The sequence below is a fragment of the Scleropages formosus genome, chromosome 13 (assembly GCF_900964775.1).
Source record: "Scleropages formosus chromosome 13, fSclFor1.1, whole genome shotgun sequence".
NCBI classification, from domain to species: Eukaryota; Metazoa; Chordata; class Actinopteri; order Osteoglossiformes; family Osteoglossidae; genus Scleropages; species Scleropages formosus.
This window is the reverse complement of record NC_041818.1, coordinates 9,540,988-9,565,497: the sequence shown is the minus strand read 5'-3', so window position 1 is coordinate 9,565,497 and position 24,510 is coordinate 9,540,988. Positions and strand designations below refer to the sequence as shown.

Below are 24,510 nucleotides of genomic sequence, written 5' to 3'. Positions count from 1 at the left end.
CAGCTAGAGTGCTGCTGAAATACATATATACACTCATAAGCAGAGCTGTATATGTCTATATATACACATTTTCATACAGATGCATTAATTGGTTTGCTTGAGTGGCACCACTGCAATCCTGTGAAAAGTCTGTTCATGATTGATATCATTCCTGAATGCTTGGTTTGTTTTTGATATTAATGATGATTCTCTTTAATGCCTGATGTGTGTAGTTAGGAGAATTATCATTGTAAATACATTGAACATTTTTACATGGAACGTGGCATTTTCACAGTTTTGCATGTGATGAGTTCATTAAATGCAAGTGTCGTATGTGTGTATATATATTTGCATATCCTCTGACGTGTGCAGTATGAAGTGGATTTGAGTGCAGTGCCGTTTGTGCGTTGGCGTATTTTCTTCCTGTCCGTGCAGTGATGTGGAGATGCCTTCTTGGCACTGGACATGCACAATGTCAACCACAGAAACCAAAGTACTGCTGATGCCACACTATACAGTGCATTTACTTCTAAAGTATGCACCTTTACAGGTGCTTTCCACCTCACTCCACCACACAACACCACTTTTTGGAATGCATTTGCCCCTTTCAGCTAATCCAATTTAAACTGTTCATAAAATAAATAACATAAAAAAAGCCCCTTACTCCTAGTGAAGGCCCTTATATCAGCCACATCCTGGTCATTTCAGGACATCCCCACCTCTAAATCTCCCCAGTCATTGCTTCTGTCTGCATTAATTTGCTGTTGGTTAACTAACTTTTCATTCCTGTTGTCATACTCATTGCTGAACTAAACAGCAGGGTCATTTTTGCTTTGTACTTTTTTGGTTTATGTTTTTCTTACACAGGGGAGGTAAATGGCACTGATATATTTGACATTGCTGCTCGAAAGTTGAACCTCTAATGTAGTTCTGTAAATGTGATATTGGTACTAGGAGATCCTTGTTTGTTAAAAGCAAGAATAATTTCTAAACCTAAACTGTAGTTGTTCAGAGGAGTTTAGCCATTAATTGAACCAAACAGGTTAAACAAGAACCCATGCATGTGACATTAGCTCTGTCAAAAGGTAGTTATAATCTGGGGAGTTTAAAAAAAAAAAAAAAAAAGGCATTCCAACTTAACAAGTCAAAGATGAAAAAATTCTCAGACTAAGGGTAGTATTGCCGTGTATAAAAGTAAAAATCCTGATTTGTTCTAGCCATACAGTTTAGGTAGCCAGGCCTGCTTTCATGTAAAGAGATCATAGAGGTTGGTGTACTTGGACAGTCTGGTGTGCGTTGAAAGTTCATGGAAAAGGACTTTGTCACAGTGGGACTGATGAAAATCGAAGACACATAGAAGTTGATGCCTTCAATTTGTAACACACATTAATGCCTCTAAAGAACAATTTGCAAATTTATGTGTCAGTCATTTCTTTTGGGAAAAATATGGTTTGGTTTTTTTGTTTGTTTAAGCGACAGAATCACATAGATCAAATGTGATATTAACGGAATTACACTGAGGCTGCACATAGTTCCAAGTAGCATTGTAGCATTTTAAAGGTAAGTATATTTCCCATTTTTTGTACGGTAAAATTCATAATGTTTCAATTTGAAATGGAAAACAAAACATGATAGTGAACTTTCCAACAGATGTGTGCAATGCTGTTAAGCAGTTTGTACCTTTCTAATTGGCCACACGTCTGAGTACAGCCCTCATGGTGAAACAATTTCACTCAACAGATAAAAGTCCAGTATCCTTTGCAGGTTAACATTTATGCCGTGAAACTTCCGTATTCTGCTGGACAGCTCGCAAGCACTGTACTAGAGGAGCTTTCCTCTGCTAAGTTTAAATCAGTGGGTAAAACAAGGTCCTGGGTGAAGTATGAAGTTGTTCACTAAAACAACTTAAGTCCTATTGGACTGTATTTGATTTATAGAAGCCCAGCTCTTTTCTCTGTTTTCAAAATCATGACTTAAGTATCTGATTGTTTGCTGGGCAGCTAGCAGTGTGTTGTTAAACCTGCAGTACGGATTTGTAATGTTCCTTTGATTCGAATGAAGAAAGTGTTGTCACATTACTGTTCTAAATGTCACTTTACCCTCCTCTTTAAAAATAAATGTACAGCGCTGCTTCTCAGCGAGCTCCAGGAGCATCTCCCTCTGCCCACAACATCAGCAACGCCACAATGGCGGACCGTACAAACTTCCCCAGAGGGGTGGCCAGCCGGAGCACTTTCCACGCCGGCCAGCAAAGGGCCACAAGGGACCAGCAGGCTTCTGCCAATGGGCCCCCTGCCTCCCCATCACTGTCTCATGGGAACAGCCAACCCCGGCGTCCTGGAGCAGCAGGCATCTTCAGCAAGTTCACTTCCAAGTTTGTGCGCAGGTGAGAACGTGGTCTATGAACAGGGCGTGCTTGGAGGGCTGTATACGCCTGTGTAGATGCTTGTCGAATGTGAAAGGTGAATGTCGTGTGGTGGTGGGAATTGAGCTTTGGGTAATGGATGTGTACTCAAATTGCAGTAGAAACACCCTTGAGTGGGTGGGGGAAGAAAGGGAAAAGGCATGCAAACTATCCCTCAATCCAAAAGTAGAAATGTTAAAGTCTTACTCTTGCATTGGCTAGCAGAAGTTTGCAATCCTTTCTCATCCATCTTCAGTTTTCTTCACTGACGAAAGGGGGGGACTTGCCATGCGATGGGGCGTTTCGTTGTTGATTGTGTGATGCCGTTTTCTCCTTAAGGAAGCCTGCTTTCTAGATTCCATAGAGGTATGATGTAATCGTGACATAGCAAAGGGGTTAGTGGGGTGTAGCACAGATCCATACCTTGTCCAGACCAGTGGCTTGTGTGTGTTGTCCCCTGCACAGTGCAAACTTATGGAAGTTCCAGTGCTAGAAGCCATTGCTCTGTCTATTCTCGTAACCCTCCCTGTTAAGACTGGGTAAGGGCATAGGACCGCTATTCCAGACGTCAGTTTCAGTTTGTCTCAGTCTTTGGGTTCATTGTGACTAACACTGGCCAAAAGAGGACTACAGTGGAGTTGTGTAACCACTTCTTTGCTTGTATTTGTTTAAAATAAGAGAAATTTGACCTTGGTCAATGACAATGACTCTCACAAAATGTCATATACCTGTATGACTCTGCTAAATTCTTCCGTCACTGTGTTAGCATGGATTCTTCACTGCCTCTCTGAAACCGGAACAAGACTCAATGTTGGTATATCAACAAAATAAACGGCAGTGTCACTGAAAACGGAACAAAGCAGCAGCTCTGACATGATACCAGCACTCTGCAGTTTGGTGCCACCGTCCCCGTTTGGGTCAGCCTGCTTTCCCTGTGTGCTTCAGGAGCTGTAAGCGTTAATTCAACAGCACGTCTTCCATTGCTGCGAGCTGCAGTGACAGACATAATGACACCACACTTCACAGCTGTGCATGAGGGGGAACCTGTGGAATGGTTCACAGAAATGTGGATCTTGGGAGCGCCGCAGGAAGATTGGCAAATAGACCTGCAAATTTGAAGTGAGCACTTTCCTCCCAGTGGCTCCTTCAATGTAATTTTGATTTTAAAAAAAAAAAAAAAAGGAAAAAACCTCCTAATTTGCAGGGAAATTGCATAAATTAAATGACATCTTGCACATCACTGTAGCTCTTATTTGTATGGATTTTAGGTGCCTGGAATGCAAGTGCATGTTCTCACTTGCATGTAATGGTCCTTGAAGCAATTTGGTATATTCCCAAAATTTTTGTGTGTACCTCACCTTCCAGTACAGGACGGTAATGTTTGGAAGTACAGCAGTATGTTGATCAGCTTTGCTTTGGAGCCATTTTTGGACAGTGTATCTGTGGGTCTCCATGGAATCCCACTCCTGTCATGTACTCCCCACATGCCTTTAGCTAAGCTGTCTCAGAATGTGTATGTTAGCTTAGGAACCACTTATTCAAAGTCCCTTAAAAATTGACTTCTATCCAGAAAAAAACCTCTGGACACAACAGCGATGCCTCTTAATCCTGAGTGCATGAAGAGCGTACTGAGCAAACTCTGATTTAGAAGAGCCTGGCTCTACACAATGCTCCTGCTGTCCCATTGTGCTTGAGAGGACCCTTTAAAGGTCTCACTGTCAGTCCCTGTGAGGAACCTGCTTCTGCTGGGCTCGCCCTGAGTCACTGTGTGCCTCGGAGGGGCCTGATTGTACAGGTGCCAAGTGCTATAGGGAGGGAGCCTCGCTGGTTGCCTCTGGTAGTCTCATCTGATGTGTGTTTTTCATGCACACGTGCACAAACCAGAGAGTCAAGATCTTTGGAAGTGCAGTCCTAGTGTTCCTTTACCCTGCTCGTTTTTGCATTACAACACGGTTTCATCATGCTTACAGCTCTGAGCTCTGATAATATGTTATTAAAGTTGGAATCTTAGCAAGTGGGGGGGACCCTCACTATAAACCTTTACTTTGAAAACGCCTCCGTGGTGACAGTTACCATGGTTACCCCCAGTGGTGTTGCTTTCTCTAGAACTAAAAATACATGTGTGGTGGACAGGGACACGCAGCTTGTGGAACAGAGGGGTTCCGTTTCAGTGCTGGCCTAGTGCCTGCTGGGTGCCATGTTCCCTCAGCTGCATGCTCTCCCATGAGAATGGCATCATAAACAACTAAGTACAAGGCGCTCTCACAGTTATGCGTTTCAAGAAACTGCAGTCATGAGACATCTTGTAATGTTCTGGCTGAGCCTTTTGCTGGATGTTGATATTAATCAAATGAATAGATAATAGTAGGTCTTTATGAGAGCTAAACACTTTAACAAAAGACAAGGGCTGCCCATGCTTGTGTCCCATTTTCCACTTTTTGCAAAATGAACTTCATGTACAGTAACTTTTCTAAAGGAGATGGTTGATTTACAGTTGGTCTTAATAGAAAACACACCTCTGGGTGAAGTGCAAAGGACATGGGATTGATGCTGGCTTTTGTGAAACTGCGAGCGCAGTGCTCCTGGGCTCTCATCCTCAGACTGCAGATTTGGGGACTTGAAGCATTGTGGGTGCAGTGTAGCTGGGTGGACGTGTTGTATTTTGTAGTGAGCAACAACAGTGACGCGCTCTCCTGGTCAGTCCATGCTCCTCGTTGAGGAGCAACCGCTTTAGAGGAACACACAAATCCGGATCGGTTATGATCAACTCCATTTCTGCTTGCATGGATGGAGCAAAGAGATCTGGGCATTTGAGTTCACCGAAGATCTTCAGATACCTTGGATATTAATACAACATAATTCATATCCCTTGCAAGTCCCATTAATCCGTCTGACAACAATCCACATTCTGGGTACATATGAGAGTATCATTTGCATGCCTGTCCCATTCAGTGCAAGACACTTTGCTCTATATTATAAAATTGAACTGTTATTACACACCACTGGATGCATCTTAACTGTAATTCCACATTGAATGCTGTGAAAATGTTATGTGGTTTGTAGCTCATTATAGGTAGCTGTTAACAGTTGTTGGTCATGTGTTGTAATTAACCATGTCGGGACCAGAGAGACAAAGAAAATACATTTTTCTTTAAACAAGTCAGCTGCATAAGTATATACTTGCTGTGAATTTTGAGTGCACACTAGTGTACATACGCTTTTCTTTCTTTTCCCCTATTTTTTTCTTTTTTTTCTTTTGTAGAAATCTCTCGTTCAGATTCCCCAGAAGGTAGGCAACAACAACCACTACCTCCTGAGTATTTGTGTATCTGGACCTTCCTGTTTTTGGCTCTCTTGTCCATCGTCTTGATCTGTTTTAATATTTTGTGGGTTTTTTGCCATTGGTGTGAACTGTTTGGCTGGTACTAACGCCGCTGCCATACCCACCCCCACCCCCCCACCCCGCCGCTTGACTCACCAAACACCTACTCTACATGCATAACACCAATCCCTCCCTTCTGAAACCCCATCCCTCACTCCATCTGTCAGTGTCCATGGTCCCAACAGCCCAGCCCATCACAGATGTGGACAAACCATCGTGCCCATTACCTCCTTTGCCTGTTCAGCTGTTCTGCTTGTATATCTCTTGATGCGGCAGTAAAAACTGGCATAACGCTACACTGTGATGCAGGGAGGTCCCCCGCCTTTCCATCACAGACAGCCAATGTGAGCCTTGCACTCTGACCCTGCTGTGGTCTCTACTGAGATGTGCTACAGTATGTTTCTTGGTACGGAAGCATTCGCTGTACCACGTTTGTGATGACCACAGGACTGCAAACTAGCAGATGGCAAGTGTGGAGCACCCACAACCGTCAAAGGCCTTTAAGAAGTTCATTGCCAGCTGTTGACTGCCCCAGTCCAGAAGGTCTTTGTTCCACTTGCACTGCTAACCTCGCAGCTGAACTGTCTACGCTGAACTCGTTTAACTCCTTTTGCGAGTTCTTAGTGATGGAGCAAGAGCTGGAAAACCTGCTGGGCTGTGGCCAGCCGGCACTGGAATTGAACAAACCTATTGTAAGCAGTCAGGCCTGTTGGACAGGGATGCTGGGGAGGAGGTGCCTCAGTCCACAGCCTTGGCTGCGGCCATACTCGTTTCTTCTTCTTTCACTAACACTTTGTCCCATGGGTGAGGCCACACCGCAGTTAACGTGCGCATCACCGGCGATGTTAAAAGCTGTTCTTCAGCTTCCTGTTGTAAACAATGCGTATGTCTTTGGTGATGTAAAAGTGGCATGGGGAATGGCTAGACTTGTATTCCTTCCACTGTGGTTACTAGCCCATCGTAGCACATGGGTGAGAGCTTGCAAGGGCCACATGATCTCGGGGTTTTTTGCTCAGAGGAACAAGAAATATGTCACTTGTCGCGAGAGTCCTCCTGTCTAAATGTGTACAGCCTTGTTTCGGTGTGTCGTTCCAATTTAATCTCACTTGATAAATAATGATAGTGTTCATTTAAAGAAAGGTTACTAATGAAGAGAGGTTTGGAGATTTTCCCAACCTTGAACAGGATACGGTAACCTCAGTCATCTTCACTTCCTATGAAAATGGACCTGGAAGCACTGGTTGACCTTTTTTTTTTTTTCTTCCCCCCCCCCCCCCCCCCCCCCCCCCCCCCCCCCCCCTTTGGGTAACAGATTAGGCAACGTTATGCCCTTTGTTGCCGGGTTAGGCTCTGGCTCACCACGACCCCACTCGGGACAAGCGGTTTCAGTCAGTGTGTGTGTGTGATGTGATGTGATTAGGCAACATATTGCTAAATTAATCATGATGTTACCTTCAACAATTTAACTATTTATAAAGTTGCGTAGATTTTTTTTAATATTTGTGTGTGTATGTATGTAATGTTCTCTTAGTGCAGCATACCAAAATGGGGAAAATACCAAAGGTTTTTAAGAAAAAAAAAAAGTAGAAGAGCATTTTGAAATCGGTTATGAACTTCCGTGTCGCAATGTATTGAAGGTTTGCTAACACATGTGTTTTGTGCTCTGGGAGGGATGGAGGGCAGAGCACTGTGGTGAGGGCCACCGCACCAATACCGTACTGTACTTGTGTTCTTCGGGGAATGTACACCCCCTAGCGGCCACGCTTCTCCACACGCGTCTTTCATAAGCGCTGCCCACAAGTGATGGTCTTTTCCAGGCTGATGAAACCAAGTCATTCCTGAAAAACCCTCCATAGGATGAATTCTCATAAACTGAAGAAGTTATTATGATTAGTTTTATGGCAAAATGTTTAATGTGTTCCTGAGCCCCAAAGTTGACACCCATTTGTGCTAAAATATCACCAAGTCCTATTCACATGGGCACAATAACTTTAGTACTTAACATGAGTTATAACACAAGATGGTAAGGAAGTTTCCCCTCACTGATGGCTCTGTAACACTGTCTACTCCTTCAGCACACTTAACAAACTCACAAACGGAGCGTTCCTTTATGGCGAAAGACAAAAGGGAATCCAAGAGAGCATTGATACTCCCCAAACAAGTCGATGCTGTTTGGACAGTCCAGCTGGGGTCCTGCGTTTACCCAGATCATGACAGGTGAAACTGCCAAACAACGGCTAAAGAGAACTCAGAACTTAAGGCAGCAGGAGCTTAACAGTAGGCGTGAAACCACATGCTGGCTCTGCTCTCGTGCTGCTCAGCTCCGGGAGGCATAGAAGCTTCTAATTTGGCCCTTGTAAATGCAAAGAGATGCCTTTTAGTGAAAGGAGGGCTCTTCAGTGAAACTCCCCGTAAAGTCAGATTCTTGTGACCCAAATGGGTATGGCTGGAGTTTCTAGAGAGTCATTTGTGTTTCTCTGTTTATTTCCATTGAGCGCTTTTCTCATCAGGGTGACACGTAGTGTTCAGCCTGTTTCCAGGGAGTGGTGCAGTGGAGAAGGGAGTGGTACGATAAAGATATCCATTTATGTTATACGGTAAAAGTAACCGTTTTGTTGTAGATAAGACAGTTATTTATAAAGCTACACCTTTTTTTTTCCTTTATCTGAAAATTGAATTGTACGGTATATTATATGGTTACACTAAGGGGTGCCTGCACTTAAACGCTAATATGGACCAAAATGTGTGTTTTCGTGAAGCAGTATGTAGTTGTGCTGTTTTCCAGTAAGAAATGGAAAATAAGGTTGTTAAATTGGGCTGGGCATCACTGGTTTTCCCACTCTTGTGTTCATTCAACACCTGGAAACTGTCATTTGTGGTTTCTTTCGGTATCACACATCCTGGAACACAGTAGGAGCAAAAGTTGACAAATGAGTCCTGTTATTGCTGTAGAAAACACGGTATTGTACTGTAAAAGCCATGAACTGGTATAGTATTTTCTTCAGAAACACCTTTTATAATAATAATAATGAGGTGATTTTAATTATGGCAATTTTTTTTTTTTTTTTTTTTTTTAACAAACATTTTATAACTTTTGATTTTGAGTTAAAAGGTCTTACAGTAGGGTAAATTTTATGTCTCCAGGCCCCCAGTAGCACACTTGTGTAGGGAAAAAGTGTCTTAGTAAGATACGGAAACTAGTGACTTACCTGCAAAGCAAGGTATAGAGCGGTGTCGTGTCACGGGTCGCTTGATATAAAGGGAGAAATGGCTTTTTTTTTCTTTAGCCTTTTGGAAAAGTCTCGATAATCAGAAGGATTCTTCATTTTTTTTTTTATTATTATTATTATTATTATTATTATAATATAAAGTAACCTTTTTTACTCACTCTTCTGTGCCTCTGTTTTTTTTTTGCGGATGTCGTTGCCCTGCTGGTTGTTGTTAATTGTAAGGTTTTCATTGAATGGTCCTCAGCCATTTGAAATGTAGTGACAGGAAGCACCCTGTGCCCACTCCATAACCCTACACACACACACATCCTCACTATCTCTTAAGGAGTCCTATACTTCCCATGGTGTTGGTCACTATTGGTAGGTTATTTCATTTCAGTAACGTGATGCTGCAGAAGTGGAACCAGTGACAGTTCCAGGCTCGAGAAACCTGAGCAGGGGGAATAACTTACGGCTGTGGGTGGTATGGACATCCAGCCTAGTGTTTTCATGCCTGTGTACATTGGCCTCAATGTTTACGTGTGTCTGCGTGTGTGTCTTTTTGAGCCTGTGTGTGGATTTGTGTGTTCTTGTCGGGGGGGGGATGCTGGAGCAGTTGCCCTGGTGATGAGCTGGATCATGGGCTTGGACTCCTGGACCTGACTGCTACTGGCTCATTCCTTCCAGTTCCATTTGCATGTGTCAGAACTGGTGTCGCTTGGTGCCCATAGAACCCATCCCGTGTCCTCCCCTCTGGGTGTGTTCAGTGCCGCTCAGGCTTCCGCTGTGGACCGGGATGGTGTGTAATGTGCAAACACCACTAAAGTTTGAGGTCTTTCCCATTGTACCAGTTGAATGATGACTGGAACATGAACCCAGAGGACAGTTTGGAAGTGGAACTGGAAGGGCCCAGGAGACAGGGGACAGGTGGTCCCAAAGGCTCACGGTGGTGGAATAACCTCACTAGAGTAGCAATCAGACCTCAATATACTAAACTTATACTGACCTTTTTTTTTCCCGAGGAGCCCATATGAGGGAGAGGGTCGAGATGAGGGCAGCAGGTGAGAAACGCAACATAACGAAATCAATCAGCTACATGCTCGATTTCAGTAGACAACTTTGATTTGTATAAAAACATTGTGACTTAATTTAAAGAAAACAGAAAAATAATGGACCAGTGTTGTGATCAGTTGGGTGAGACAAAATCATAAGTTATGTACCAGTTCTGTTCTTGTAGTTTACTTGTATGCACTTATGTGTAATTGATTAACTCCTAATGAATGAAATAATCTTGTGCTGAAGGATGGTGTCCAGTTGTATGGTATTGCTCTTTCCGCAAGTCCCCTGAAGGGCTTGAGGACTGTGCACCTGAGGGTTTTACTTAATTTACCTTCTTTTGCTTCCTTTGCTTCCAGCTCTGAGAATCCCTGCTCTTAAACTAAGCCCCATCATTTTGGGTTTGTTGACTTTTTCTGTAAAATGAAGAACTTTGATTTAAAATAGAACGGGATAAAATCATGTGCACGCTTGACAAAGTGCATTAGTTTTCCAAAATATTTGGATACGCGGCAACGCACCAGCAGCCGTAAAAGTAGTTATTGTACAGAAAAATTGTGATAATTTCAAACTGAAACAAACTGGTGTGACTGCCTGGATTTAAATGTGTTTCATTTGACACTTATCAGTATGAACACTTTTTTTTTTTTTTTTTTTTTTCCCTCTTCCTTCCTTGAAAACGGAATAAAGCTCATTTAATTTGGTAAGGAAATTCCTTTTGGGCACGTATTCGGAGCCGGGAGGAAGCGAAAGATTTTTACATACGCTTGAAACGATGGGGCTTCTCTCTCGTTACGCGAATCGTGACGTGAATCCACGGTGCCCATGTTTCCTTGAGTCCCAGAGTGAAGAGAGAAACGCTGTCAGCAAAGTGGGATCTGTTTCGGGTCCGCTGCACAGACTCGAGTAATAGTTAGCTTTATTAATGTGAACGGAGTTGGGAAGCGTGGATCCTGACCCACAGCGGTGTGTTTGGTGCTCTGCTTGCTGCCTGATTGGACAACTCTGTCGCTGGAATAGAGTGGGGGGAAAAGCCCTGCGCAACTATGCCAGTTTTTTTTTTTTTTTTTTTTTTTTTTTTTTGCTGTGGGCTGCTGCTGCTCCTCCTCTTCCGCGCAACACCATTTCTGCTGCTTACCCCTCTTGCTGTAGTAGGTGTGCAGGTCTGCTGTCCGTTCTCCGTTGCTCCATGTTTGCAGAGATGTGCCATCATCCATAATTTAGTACCCGGCGCTGCGCGGCGTAGCAGAAACCGAGCGAGAGCCGCACCTTCGGTTCTGCTGCAGCGAGAGCCGAACGCTTTCTGCTCCGGGTGTGAATTGTGGCCTGCGAGGGGTTCTTTTGATCTTCACAGGAGAAGGGAGGCTGTGAGGCTGGGCTGCCTCCCCAGTCTCTGGCTCTGCTTCCTAGTCTCTGGCTCGTGACCTTTTTCCTCCCTTCTCCTCTCCCCACCCATTGGCACCCTCATGTTTGTCCTCTCCTTCCAAACGTCATGCTGATGCCGCTTGTCTCGTACTCACCGCGGTTCTCTCATGTTACTCCTCACCCCGTCCTCTTCATCCTCTTCTTCCTCTGTTCTCGCCTGTCCCGTGCGCTACTCGTACCTATGACCTCTGACCTTCCTGTCTGCCCTGCTTCAGGCCCATGCTGAGCAGCAGCGGGGACAAGAGTGAGAAGGGCCCTGGCAGCATGCTGGGCTCCACCGGCGACGAGAACAAAGACTCGCTGTCGTCGTCCTCTCCGGTGCCCGGTGGCACGCCCCCGCCCAAGGACCCCAAGCCACGCTCGCTGCGCTTCACCTGGAGCATGAAGACCACGTCTTCCATGGAGCCCAGCGAGATGATGAAGGAGATCCGCAAGGTGCTGGACTCCAACAGCTGCGAGTACGAGCTGCGCGAGCGCTACATGCTGCTGTGCATGTCGGGAGACCCGTCACGGGACAATTTTGTCCAGTGGGAGATGGAGGTGTGTAAGCTGCCCCGCCTCTCGCTCAATGGCGTGCGCTTCAAGCGCATCTCGGGCACCTCCATCGCCTTCAAGAACATCGCCTCCAAGATTGCGAATGAGCTCAAGCTGTAACCCACCCCAAGAGTGATGAACTGGGCTCTTTACACTGGAGAGGGCGAGACCCAGGAGCAGGATCAACTGAGGCTGTGAAGCGCTACTGGCACACGCTAGGTGCGTGAGCAGAGTCCCCACCAGGAGCCGAAGAGGGGACGGGACGGGACCGACTGGCTGCCAGGTGCCATCTGTACGCATCGCCTGCTTGGGGGGAGGGAGTATACTTTTGGCCCTTTAGAGACCCTTTCTTCTCGTCTTTTACCCAGAGTCCTTCATACCTGCACCGTCACATCTCCCCCCGTGAACGAATTGGAACATTTGCCCCGATCTTTTGCCAGCTGCTTACTTTCTTCACAACTCTCACTTCTGTTTAGAAGACTGGAGTATCAGCAGCACCATTTGTCTTAGACCTGTTTGGCTCTCTTCACTGAAATTGAAAAAAGCTATTGCTATGTGAACCAGCCCCCCCCCCACCACCACCACCATCACCAGAGAGCTACAGTTAAAACATGATCCTACTTGTCTCCCGTTTGTGGGTGTCCTTTAGATGCGGGGGAAGCGACGCCCTCGCCTGCCAAGCATATGCCACCGCAGAGTGCGGTTATACCCCGAGGGCAAACTCTGAAACTCTCCAGCATCGCAGTCGAAACCACTTCTTGACAGTTGTGCCCTAAATGCACCCCCCCCCCCCCCCCCCCCCCCCTCATCCAGTGGCATTTTCTTCTACAAGGGTCCGTTACTGAACAAACTGATTGAGGGCCAGTTGTGTAATAATGGATAGATGAACTAGACTTATTGAGTTACTAGTTTGTTTGAAGCGCTGCACTGGAACGAGTCTTTTTTTTTTTTTTTTTTTTTGCCTTTCTGGAAAAAACTGACTATTATAAGTATAAGCAAGTTGAACGACCTTCTTTTGTCATTTTGTGTTTGTTCAGTTGGATCTTGCCTTTGTACAAAGAATGTAAAACTGAACGTGAGACTCCCATCTTGCTTTCCCCAAGCCTTCCTGAAGAAAAATAAAATATAAATAGTATCTATAAATATATAAATATCTGAAATATATTATCACTGGAAGAGAGAATTTTCATTTTGTTTAAACTTGGTTTTGTTTGTACATTTTTGAGAATGAGTTGGCTTGAACCAGTGTGTTTCCCTCTGCTAAAACTCCCCCCTCCCCCCCTTTCCGGTCAAAGGGGAAGGATGGAGAAATGGTCTCACCCCCACCCGCACTGAACTTTGGAGGGAGGAGAGACAGACAAGGCTTGTGGATTCGCACAGTCCTTATCACCTATTATTATTATTATTATTATTATTGTTATTGTTGTTGCTGTTATCACTGTTTTGATTGAAGGGTGTAATGTGGTGCATGGGGGTGACATCTCTTTTCAACCAAAATGTTGTTGGCCTCGCAACATATCCTTTCCACAGTGATTGTATGGGTAGTTTTTATAAAATTGATCTTAACTGTAATAACGATGATCTGAATTGACTATTGCTCATTCATCTTGGTTTAGTGTATTATTGATTCATTTTTGGCATTTTTATTAGTGTTGTTGATAAATGACCAGTTTTTTTTTTTTTTTTTTTTTTTTTTTTCCCCCCCCCTCTTTCCCTCCCCCCTGCACAGACATAGTGAGTGTTGACCTCCACAGTTTGGTTTTAGCTTGGCTGTGTCCGAGTCCAGGCAGAGACCACCCCGGTCCGGGAGCCGCGGAGGTGTGTAAACTATGCACCTGTGTTTGTGCTGCTGCAGGATGTTTGAGCGGCAATTGGCTCTCATCAGCATACGTGAAAAGTGATTCATGATTGTAAGGGCTAGGTAATTGATCAACCAGAGGACTAAGTTACAGTAGTCCAGTTTGTGCTGCCGAGATCATGAGTTGCTTTGCGTTCATTGAGACTGGGAATTTTGCAGTGATGAATTTTCATCCATTTGCCACATATGCCTGTTGAGGGTCACTCTAGAGTGCAGCTTCTCAGTTCTTGACTCTTTCTTTGGTGTAGAATGAAGGTCACCAGCAAGTAACTGCAGAGGAGCCACGGTCAGGCTTTTTATTCTGACCAGTGACCACGGTATCATGTGTCGTCATTGCTTTACTGTGGAGATAAATGCTGCAGGAATCCCTTTACGTCCATCTGCACCTTTAGTTGCTTGTACAGAATTCTGTGTGGGGAGGGGTTAGGTCTCCTGGCTCTTTTCAAAGGACACACTCCTGTTACTCCGTTCCACCTCGTCTTCATGCAGGGTTTACTGCTGCAGCTGTGTGCTTTCACGATGTGCCATGAGTAACGATCGGTGCAAATTTGAGAACTTGATCTACGTTGGTTTGAGAGTCAAGGTGGTGTCGGAAGTTCTAAGCGTACTTCATGGAGCCCTGCACGTTCTCTCGCGCGTGCTGTTCGCAAGCTTTGTATTGCTGGACTATAACCTGTGAGTTGGCAGGCACAGGCTCCCTCGACCGTGCTGAGGGGATGTCGTGGTGGTGTTTGGTCTGACTGAATCCATCACGTAGCTGGGTGTGTCACCCATTGTCCTTAAGACTCCAACAAGCAGCTCCTGTACAGGTTGAGCTCATGAGCCGTAGTGGAAGTGACAACTGCCTGTGTGCATGTGAGCTTGGTGAACCGTTGGCTGTGCCCACACACACACCCACACCTGTGCAATGGGACCGTGGCACCTCTCCCGTTGTCGACCACTGCAAGTGTGCTTTAGTGGTGCCACGGTTAGGAACACAAAGACCACTACAAATTTAATAAGTGTGGAGGAAGGAGGAGGCTGGCAGGGTGGTCATTATTATACAAGTAAAATGTTAAGGGGAACACCTGTGCATTTTTACCTGATATTTTGTTTTTAATGTAATTTTTGCTCTTTTCCAGATTGTTAAAGGTGCTGGGAATCCTTTTTTTTTCAGGGTTGATTGTCACATTTTCCATTGCTGTAATTTTTTTTTTTTTGTGTCAGGACAGCTCAAAATGTATTTTTGTTCATTTTTTTGTGAGGAAAACTTCAATGATAGTAATAAAATCAAATGGCATTAAAATAAACTAGTGTTCAGTCGCTTAGTGTCACTGCGAAGTATTGGCTAAAGGTTCCCTCAAGCCTTGGTGCAAACTGTCTAGCAAGGCAAGTGTTTCAATTCAGTAGTGTTTATGAAATACTTGACCTTCACATGTCAAAGCTGTACTTGGACGACTCTCAATCCACCCGTGCAAACGACAGCACAAACAAGCGTGCTGCTCTGTGTAGCCGAGACATGGGCAAAGGTCCGCCAACTTGGCTAACGTCACTTCTTCCGCAAACGGTGACAACACAGATGAAGTTCATATTTATTCCAGGAAAAAAAAAAAAAACTTCAAAACCGCAAGCAATTCATCTGTAACACACAAGCACATCACGCACGTTCACAAAAAAAGAAAAAGGATGCTAATTCTCTTTCAGATGGTGTTGTATCAGTGTTTGAATAAGCAGATTCCATGCATGGTTGCATGTCTAATATGTCAGTGTTTGAGTCAGTTGTAAGGGTACTGCTCACTTTATTCTAAGCTACTGTCTATATCTAGCAGGTTCGAGTCTAGTCGCCGAGTTTTACCCATCACACTAGCAATACTAGGTTACTCCTTTCCTATGAAAAACTGATCATCCCTCTTGTCATACTTTGTGCCAGAATGACTGATAACCCATACAGCCCTCCTGTCCACCAAAATCTGCCAGTGAAATGTTCTGTTGTTGCCACGGAAACAAAAGACCAGTCCAACCTAAAGATGGGACCTGAAGTATACACCGGAATTTGAAGTCTGGTATATACTTTTTAAATTTTGCTTAATTTTTAAACTATGGAGAGCTGTTTCTGGGGGTAATGACTGAACCTGTATACCTATGTTGCCATGGAAATGGAGATGTGTAGGTGTGTTCTGCCTTTTGGCCCAGAGACTCAGATGGAGCATTCAGCCAATCCTGTAGCTAGCTGCTTTGTCACAGTTCGGTTCAGGGGGCAGTAGTAGTGAAGGTGTGAGGGGGTGGCAGTGGTGGTTAAGGGTGTTATTGACTGGTTCTGCTGTCTGAGATGTGTAAGAACATGGGGAGGGAGAATAAGTTACAGGGTAATTAAGAGGTAGAGGGATGACGAGAGCAATATAATTGCCGTACCACCGGTATCCGCAGTCGTCTTTGTACTCCCTTGTGATACTTTTCTCAAATGTCCACTTTGCCCTCCCAAAATAAAAATTAAAAATCAGTGAGAATGAGGGGGCTCCACCTTCAGCCCCACCAGCGAAGGAGGCAGCTGGCCCAGTGTTGTGGAAGACGAGGAATTTGAAGCAGAGCCCATCGAGTTTCGCTGGAGAGCTGAGGAGATGGCTGGGCGGATCAGGGGCGGAGGTGGGTGGTTGTGAGGGGTCCGGGTTTGTAGAGGCCGTGTTTGCAAAGGAGGGGGCTGCCGTAGGAGGCTGGGAGGGGCAGGGGGCGGCCCGGGACGCAGCAAAGGGGGCGGTTGGGACAGGGGAGGTGGGGTTTGGTTTGAACTGGCGTTATTTCCGACAGTGCCGCCCATGGAGGGAGGGGAGGAAGGGGGAACGCCAGTCATTTGGACCTGAGAGAAGACGGAGACATTAGTTGGCTCCTCCTCCTCCCCCTCCTCTAGCAGCAACACTGTCTTATACATGCTTTTCCAGTTCCTCTTTTCACGGTTTATTTCATCGCACTGCAAATATTTAACATCTACTCTCTTCCATCCTTTCCTCACCTCTTCATCCTCAGTGGCCCCCAGTATGCCTCCTTCTACCCCATCCAGCCCTTTCATATCCTCCGAGCGTCCAGCCTTCACCTCCTGCTCCGCTTGCCATTCACGCAGCACCTCCTCTAGGTTGAAGCGCCGCCGGTAGCTGATGAAGAACGAACTAACCTGGGAGACTGTCTTGTTCCCAATGACCTCTGCGATGGCTGCCAGGTCCCTGCCGTACCGCCTGATGGCTGGGGGGCAAAAAGGAGACAATTATACAGTCCACAAATTGTCCATTCCACTCCGCATAGCCAATAACCCCGTTGCCCTCTGAGTGCACAGCCTCGAAGGTGCAACGCAGAGACATGAACAAACCCTGATGAAGACAGTTTACCTTTTAGACCTCCATTAAAGCTTATTAGAAACAGACAGACCCAGGACATGTACTAAACTAAGAATAACTCCAGTTGGAGCAGCAGAGTTACAGCTCCTCACCCTGCACAGCCAGTAGCTGCTCCTCCGTGGTCCAGCGGGAGCTGATCTTGGCAGCAGGCTGTAAAAAGGAAGATGGTGTTAGGAAGCTTCTCTGCAACCTGAATGCACACTACTCTCCACATCCAGCGCTTGCTCTTGTTCTAATGCGATACCTCTGATGGACGCATTGAGTCAATCCCTCCATCCAGGCTCTGCTTCAAGCTGCTGTTTGCTTGTTTAATGTTCTGTACCTTGTGTCCCAAAAGGGGAGGGTAAACACAAGCAAAGATTCATTTAACATATAAACTACTGTACATTATCCACTCGTACTACTTTAGAAGGGTAAGAACTGTGACCTGACAGAAGGGTAAACAGTACCTGTCTTTTCAGAGACACTAACTGGCTGTCCAGCTGCCTCAGCACCAAGGCCCCCATCTCAGGGGAAACTGACAGCGATGTGATATCCTCTTGGATCAAGTGCATTCCCTTTGGGGGACGGCGTCTAGCACGGAGCGGGTGGTGCCGGTACTGTCCGCTCTGGTTCTCTTTCCTGATTGGACCGCAGCGGCCAGAAGCCCCCTTTTCGCCTCCACCTCCAGTGCAGGTGCTCTGCTTGGGAATCTGGGCAAGAGACTGCTAAATGAACAGCGTAATCCCAGCATTACCCCAGAATCACCCGAACTGCTATACGTGGCTTCATGCTACAGAACTGTCCTTCTATGGTGAGTAATGGAGAAACGATGCCCAATCACAGGAAAACTAGAGCGATGTTACTTTATTTGAACAAAGCATTGAGCACATAAGATTTTTATAGAAATATTCACCTCTTTTTTAGTGTCGTCTTCTAAGTCGCTGTCACTTGCTGCATCGCCTTCTTCTATTTCGTCATTGCTAGACATTTTAAAAAAAAAAAAAAAAAAAGTTTGACTCATCTGCAAACGTAGCTCGCATACATTCAGCCGACCATCCACCTACTTTACAGTTCCCTCCTTTGTGCCATGGTCTCACTTCCTCTCCCCCATCCCAACATCCCCAGCCAACTCGCCTGTCATCCTTTTCCCGCTTGCTCCCCAGCCTACGAGCCTGCCTGTCCATGACGCTAGTGCGTGTTCGGGTCTTCTTCCAAGAGTAGTAGTACTTCACAAGACTGGAAATCAGCTTGTCAGGCAGCTGGAAGACAAAGCAGCGACAGCAGCTTGACAGCAGCCCCTTCCTTACGATACAGCTGCAGACAGTCTCTAGTTGACCAGGTGTAATCGCATTACTCAAAGAGAGGACTGAAGAGACAGCACGTAGAAAGAAGACTGCAACTAATAAGCAGGTTCATCAGCTTCCTCCTCACCATCTGCTGGATGCGATGGAAGCTCTTGCCATGGAAGCTGAAGGCCTGCTCAAACAGCACCTTGTCCTCCACTGTCCACTCGTCCGGGAAGGGGGTGAAGTTGGCCAGGTCAGCCAGGGACTTCTCCACATCATGCTTGTGCCACAGCAACATGCCAAGTGCCTGGGAAAACAAAGGAAGACATGCTTAGTAAGAAATACAGAACCAGTTTTTTTTTTTTTTTTTTTTTTTAATAATAAAAAAAAAAGGTGCAGTGTGTCTGGTTTTTAAAAAGAAACTGCATCTGTTGATATTTTAACTGGTTTAAGAACTTGTAACACATTTATATCTGTTCTGGTATCTCAGAATTACATTTAAAAGCACTAGTTTTGAGTTCATGCATTATTTAATCCCCAGTCATTTCCCAAATACTTTAACAATATTGCAAAGTGGTGGGGAGTGCACTGGGGTGCTCTGAGTGAAGGGCCAGTGGTAAGCTCCAACATTGTGAGCTTTGACGGTCTGACACCGTCCTGTGTTCCTCCTGCTGAAAGAATATTGTCAACTTACACCCAGAAGACTGGAAACTACATTTTCTACATGAAATGTAGAACTACACACTTTATTAGCATGTGACCTAATTCATCTTGTACTTCTTAACCACACATATTATCCATCTAGGAAAGCTAAAACACTTTACAGTATAGGTACAGCTGAACCAATACACTGATGTGCAACAATGAAAAGGCCAGTTATGAGGAAAATATCCAGTGTACCTGCTCCATATTGTATCCATGTTTCTCCTTTGCCATCAGAATGTATTCATCCACTGAGATGAAGGGGGGGGGGGGGGGGGGGAACAGCAAGGGTTGTGAGTGTCTGAATATTCAAGTTTCCACTTCTCTGGTCACAAATATTGAAATAGAAGTGTTTCTTACACTTTGCGTCAGACACGGTCACGTTAGGAGACCAGACCAGCATGCTCCTCTGATCCTTCTCATTGTAGCAAGCTAGACTATCTGTGGACACAAGCCTGCAGTCTTTAGTGTCTATCAGCACAGACGCAATACCAACCTTTCCCATTTCTCACACGCAGATATACAGGTAAACCTTTACATTTGTCTAGATCCTTACAGACTAACAAAACTAGGTAAAATCCCTCCCAACCTGATTACACTTTAGACCGTTTCTCCTACGCTTTTTGATTACCATCACTCACACGCACAAATGGCAATAGCCAAAAATTAAGAATCTCATTTTGCTGCACCAGTGCCCCCTCCCCATTTCTCTTTGTTTGATCATATTCGTACTAAAAACACTTCTTACCGGGTTTATATTCTGGAATTTGAGCCTGATAGTCCCCTCCAACTCGGATCATGCTGTCTGCAGAAACAAAAACAGATACGAGCACCTTACAATCACATATGCAGTTGGAAAGAGAGGGCAGACCGTACGCTGAAGGGAAAAAGGCAAAGCTGAGAGGAGGTGATTAAGGGAAACAGGAACTAAGTTAACTAGGAAATGACTGAAATGATAAAAACTTATATACAAGGCCCGAAGGAAAATGCTTCAACTGTGTAACTGTGATACCGCAACGGTACGTTTGCATATAGACACTCAAGTTTTGGTGTGAAACAGGCCTTTGGAACAAGGAGGCAGGGAAACAGCAACTCTGGTCCTTCAAGAGAGACAGTCCAGTAGTGTTCAGAAAACATTTCCATTTGTGCCCGACTTCTACGCAAATGTCCAGGTAAAGTGACGAGTTATTAAAATAATTACAAATTCTCCAGATGACCAGTCCAAACTCATTTCTGGGTGGATCAAGTATTGCAAAAAGCACACTGGGACGTTACACTTCCTTTTACAAGAGCCACAGTCCTATGCATCAGAACACATAACATATGACAGTGAAATACTTTAATTCCAGACTCAATATGCATTACACACGTCTCCAAATTCACCTTCCGGAAATCGTACAAAAAAAAAAAAAAACTTATGGTCAAGACCCAAAGCTCATCGTAAAATGTGGCGAAACAACTTACGCAGCATCTTGATGTCATGCAGTTTTTAAACCTATGACGTACAAACTGAGTGCTGCAGTGAAATGACAGAAGAGCACCGTGCAATAAAAAATATTGTAGGAGATGGTATGTGCCGTTGAATGAAATTGGACTCAACCTTGTGAACAGCTGTCGTTTCATGGTAAAAGAAGGTATGGAAGTGGTTTACCACTGCTTTCTTCCGTTCACGTCTTTGGATTGCAAACAGGGAGAATATACAAAACTCCACACACCCTCACCCAGGTTCAATCCCATACCCCACTGGGTCACTTCAAAGTAGTACACAAACATGTACATTTTGTGCTAAAATAGTTTGGTACCGTGAGCAGGAAAAACTAAAAGAAAATTTTATTTAGTAATATTATCGGTAGACATGGAATGGCGTTAAAAGGTACTAAACTGCTTAGGAACAATGTACAATGCTTTTTACAATTTCTGCGACAAAGTGAAGTTAGAAGAAAATCTCAGGAATATAAATGGCTACAGTGTTGTACGGTGAAGTGGCATGCATAAGAACAGCAGAATTTTAGTACTGTAAATATATCTCTCAATACTGATGACATGTGGTCTGCCCGCCAATGTGTAAGAATTAGTGTATAGACCCAAACCATGAGTATTTTCCTCGTCGCTGCTCTCCTCCTCGGAATGCTGGCTGTTGCCATTGGAAACATTTTTAGCCCTGCTTCGGGACAGCACCCCAGCCCCAGACCTCTCCATCACAGAGGGCATGGCTCCCTGACAACGCAAACAAATTCATCACATTAGTAGGCACCCCTTTCTAGGAAGGCTAAGAATTTATACAGGTACACATCCGACATAAATGACCCAACTGTGAAGCTGAATATTCCTCTAGGCCAATTTAGACGGGTCGCGTAAGGTGACGAGTCTCGAAACGACTTGTGTTGTAATACCGAGTGCTTGTATCGGAAGATGACAGACAGTGCTCCCGTTACTATCCAAAGCATTCTCTAGCAAAAAAAAAAGTCAAACATATGCACAAAATTTTATCTCGTTTAAAGCAAGGACCGCTACCGTCAGTGACATGCCCATTTGGCAGTAAGGTTGCAACGTTGTGGAAGACAGAAACGAATCACCGGGACGGGTTGGTGCAGGTTACTTTCCGACAGATTCCTATCACCAGGGCACAATGATCAAATTAACCCTTATCATTCAGCGACACGTGAAGTCCACTTGATTAATGAAAGGGAAAGAATCTAATACCTTACTTGGAACGTAAATATTGCCCGCCTTTGCACGATCCCGAAGTGTCGTGTAGGTGGTTTCATTTCACAATTTATTAGTTATATACAATGAGACAATCTGATTCCACTTACAAATGATCCAAATAGTGCATCTTCTATCTATTACATTAAATAATGAAATGCTGCACATGTGATGTAACATTGTTGCCACTTTTCTACTGGTCATCACAGATCTATGTTTTTTTTTTTGGGGGGGGGGGGGGGGGGTTTACAGATGGTTTCCATCACAAAACCAATCTTTGTCCTTTTTGAACAGTTGGTCAAAGTGCTTAACCCTGGTTGCTGGAAGCCACAATGTGAGCTGCTGTTCATCGCAATATCACTCCCATCATGATCATCACAGAAAAGAAAAGACAAGTTCCATTCGTCCCCTTGACCAAAACCAGCGAAGACTGAACACATGATGATTATCAACAGTCATTTCCATAAATCCCAGCAGTTCTGAGGATAATATGTTGCGTCTATGATTTCATGAATAAAAGACGACGGTATGCATTTGTTTTAAATTTATTTACCTCCCATTTCGATATGTGGAATCGAAATCAAAGTATATTTTATTTATTTATTTGCACGTTTCGTTAAAACTTAAGTTTTCATCCTCTTCTCTGCCGTTTTTAATCTCCGATCCCTGGGGAGCCGATGCAGGTCCATTATTATTAAACTAAGAAGAGCCGAAGATCCACAAGACAAGAAGACAAGAGAAGAGCCAAGTGAGGAACATCCCAGTTACCATTTTATCTGCCCTCGGCCTCCTCTTTTATTCACCCCCCCTGTCTAAGTGCCGGCTTTTCACGTCGTTAACAAGTTATCCCCCGCAACGTTTTTCTGTGAGCTTCCTTTCAGAGGAATCTGAGCAGGAGGAAACAGTCAGTGTTTCAAAGGAGCGACGATCTGGAACGTCAGTGCTCCGGACCGCCGGCACACACACACACACACACACACACTCCTGATAAAGAGTTAAAACACTTTATAAATAAACAGGTAAATGAAGCACCTTACTGTCCCGGAGGCCTGCGCCTCTCTGTCTTCGTCCACCGAAACGCGCTCGCCTTTTCGGGTCTTTTCGTTTTTACTCGTCCTTTTTCCTCTTCTATCTCCTTTATCTCCCCCCTGCGAGGAATTCCGCCGTTGCTAGGCTAAGCTAGCTGCCTCTTTTATGTGAAACTTGACTTGTATCTGTAACCTGCTCCACGAAAACGTAACGCAACTTACTGACTCGCTATGACCAAAAAAAAAAAAAAACCAAAAAAAAAAACAAAACAAAACAAAAACGAGTGCAACGCTTTCAATAAACTGTCTCCCACAGCCGCACAATGAAACGGCTTGTATAGTTTGTGTGTTTTTTTTGTGTGTGTGTGAGCCTGTGTATGAGTCTCTGTGTGTCCCTGTGTGTGTGTATGTACCGGGGAGCCTCAGCACACCCCATTTTCAGGCATAAAATCCGCCCCCACCGCCCGATCGCCTCAACTAACTTCGATGTCAAAAAAGTAGTTCTCCCCCCTGGGTGCCCACACACTCACTTTATATTACTCTAGAACTTCAAGAGACACTTGCATCGCAACACTTGACTGATGCCCTGACGGTATGCTCCAATTCAACGTTTTCGTCCAAACACATTTAGCATTTAACAAAATAAAATGTGCGAGCTTAAAAAGAGAATGACTGCACCACCCATATTAGTGAAAGACCTAAGGCAAACTGTACATTTCACTTGTGAAATAATAAGTTCATCACACAGCGCAGTAAAAAGCAGCGGTCGGTGTGGAGCTACTTTACTGAGGGAGCGCGAAGGGATCCACCGCCTGCACGTGGCTGTGATGAGGCCGCCCTGACTGGCAGTAATGTATGTGTGCATGTATATATATATATATATATATATATGTGTGTGTGTGTGTATGTGTATTTGGGTATATGTATGTATATGTGTGTGTACGCGTGGGGAGAACACACAGCAACACCAACGTCTCACAGTGTACACACAAAGATTTAAATCAGCTATTCAGTACGTTGTTTGTCTTTAGAGAAACTGGAAAAATGTGTATCATCGTTCATAAAATATTGTGTCTATGAAACAGTTTTCGGGGATAACAGATCAGAGGGTTATGTATTCTTGTTTCTCGAGTGATTAGAAGACTAGGTGATTAGGTGACTTGGGCATTTATGTTGTTAAACAAATGCACACGAGGGGTACGGTTGCCACACACAGAGGGACCCAAAAACGGAGAAGCAGGCACTGGCGCACGATGGCGTGCCACTCAAAACCAGGCTTCGGTGTGAAATATTCCCCTCACACTGTGACTGCGTGACTCCTAACCCAGTGTTCTGACGTCGACCATTTTGCCCTTGTAGCCCCGGCCGCGGTACACAGCTCCATCCCTTTCTCCTCCAGCTGTCGTCATACTCTACCTCCAGCAGCCTATAGATCCCCTCCCCCACCCCTTCCTCCATCTCCCACCTCTCCTTCCACCCAGCTTCTATTTTTCACCTCCATAACGGGCCCCTTGGAAAGAGATACATATTATCATACGGTTGCTGTTGCCTAACATTTAAACAGGAAAAATAACGCAGTATGCGCGTTTACGAA

General features: G+C 44.8%; 2 protein-coding genes across 15 annotated transcripts in view; one reads left to right on the top strand and one right to left on the bottom strand.

The window, feature by feature from the left end:
* mark2b (MAP/microtubule affinity-regulating kinase 2b) overlaps positions 1–13,625 on the top strand; it is a 45,485-nt gene extending 31,860 nt beyond the window's left edge. For 5 of the 11 annotated variants that reach the window (XM_018737263.2, XM_018737253.2, XM_018737261.2 and 2 more), the window contains 4 exons: positions 2,105–2,365; positions 5,646–5,672; positions 9,997–10,035; positions 11,671–13,625. In XM_018737263.2, coding sequence (XP_018592779.1) covers positions 2,105–2,365; positions 5,646–5,672; positions 9,997–10,035; positions 11,671–12,109 — 766 coding nt within the window. In that variant the 3' untranslated portion in view covers positions 12,110–13,625. The remainder of the gene's footprint in view (positions 1–2,104; positions 2,366–5,645; positions 5,673–9,996; positions 10,036–11,670) is intronic. The other 6 variants (XM_018737262.2, XM_018737255.2, XM_018737254.2 and 3 more) reach the window with 5 other exon arrangements.
* A 48-nt stretch (positions 13,626–13,673) lies between these two features.
* rcor2 (REST corepressor 2) lies at positions 13,674–23,298 on the bottom strand. 4 transcript variants are annotated; one of them, XM_018737266.2, is made up of 13 exons: positions 22,921–23,298; positions 21,273–21,399; positions 19,931–19,987; positions 19,543–19,623; positions 19,381–19,433; positions 18,626–18,787; positions 18,329–18,453; positions 18,108–18,174; positions 17,662–17,904; positions 17,457–17,534; positions 17,305–17,362; positions 16,834–17,060; positions 13,674–16,680 (listed from the first exon to the last, which is right to left on the bottom strand). In XM_018737266.2, the coding sequence occupies exons 2-13, from the start codon at positions 21,391–21,393 to the stop codon at positions 16,324–16,326; spliced, it is 1,629 nt and encodes a 542-aa protein (XP_018592782.1). In that variant the 5' UTR covers positions 21,394–21,399; positions 22,921–23,298; the 3' UTR covers positions 13,674–16,323. The 4 variants fall into 4 exon arrangements, with proteins under 4 accessions (XP_018592782.1, XP_018592783.1, XP_018592780.1 ...); XM_018737267.2 differs by having other exon boundaries at positions 16,993–17,060; XM_018737264.2 differs by having other exon boundaries at positions 13,674–17,060.
* Positions 23,299–24,510: the final 1,212 nt, after the last annotated feature.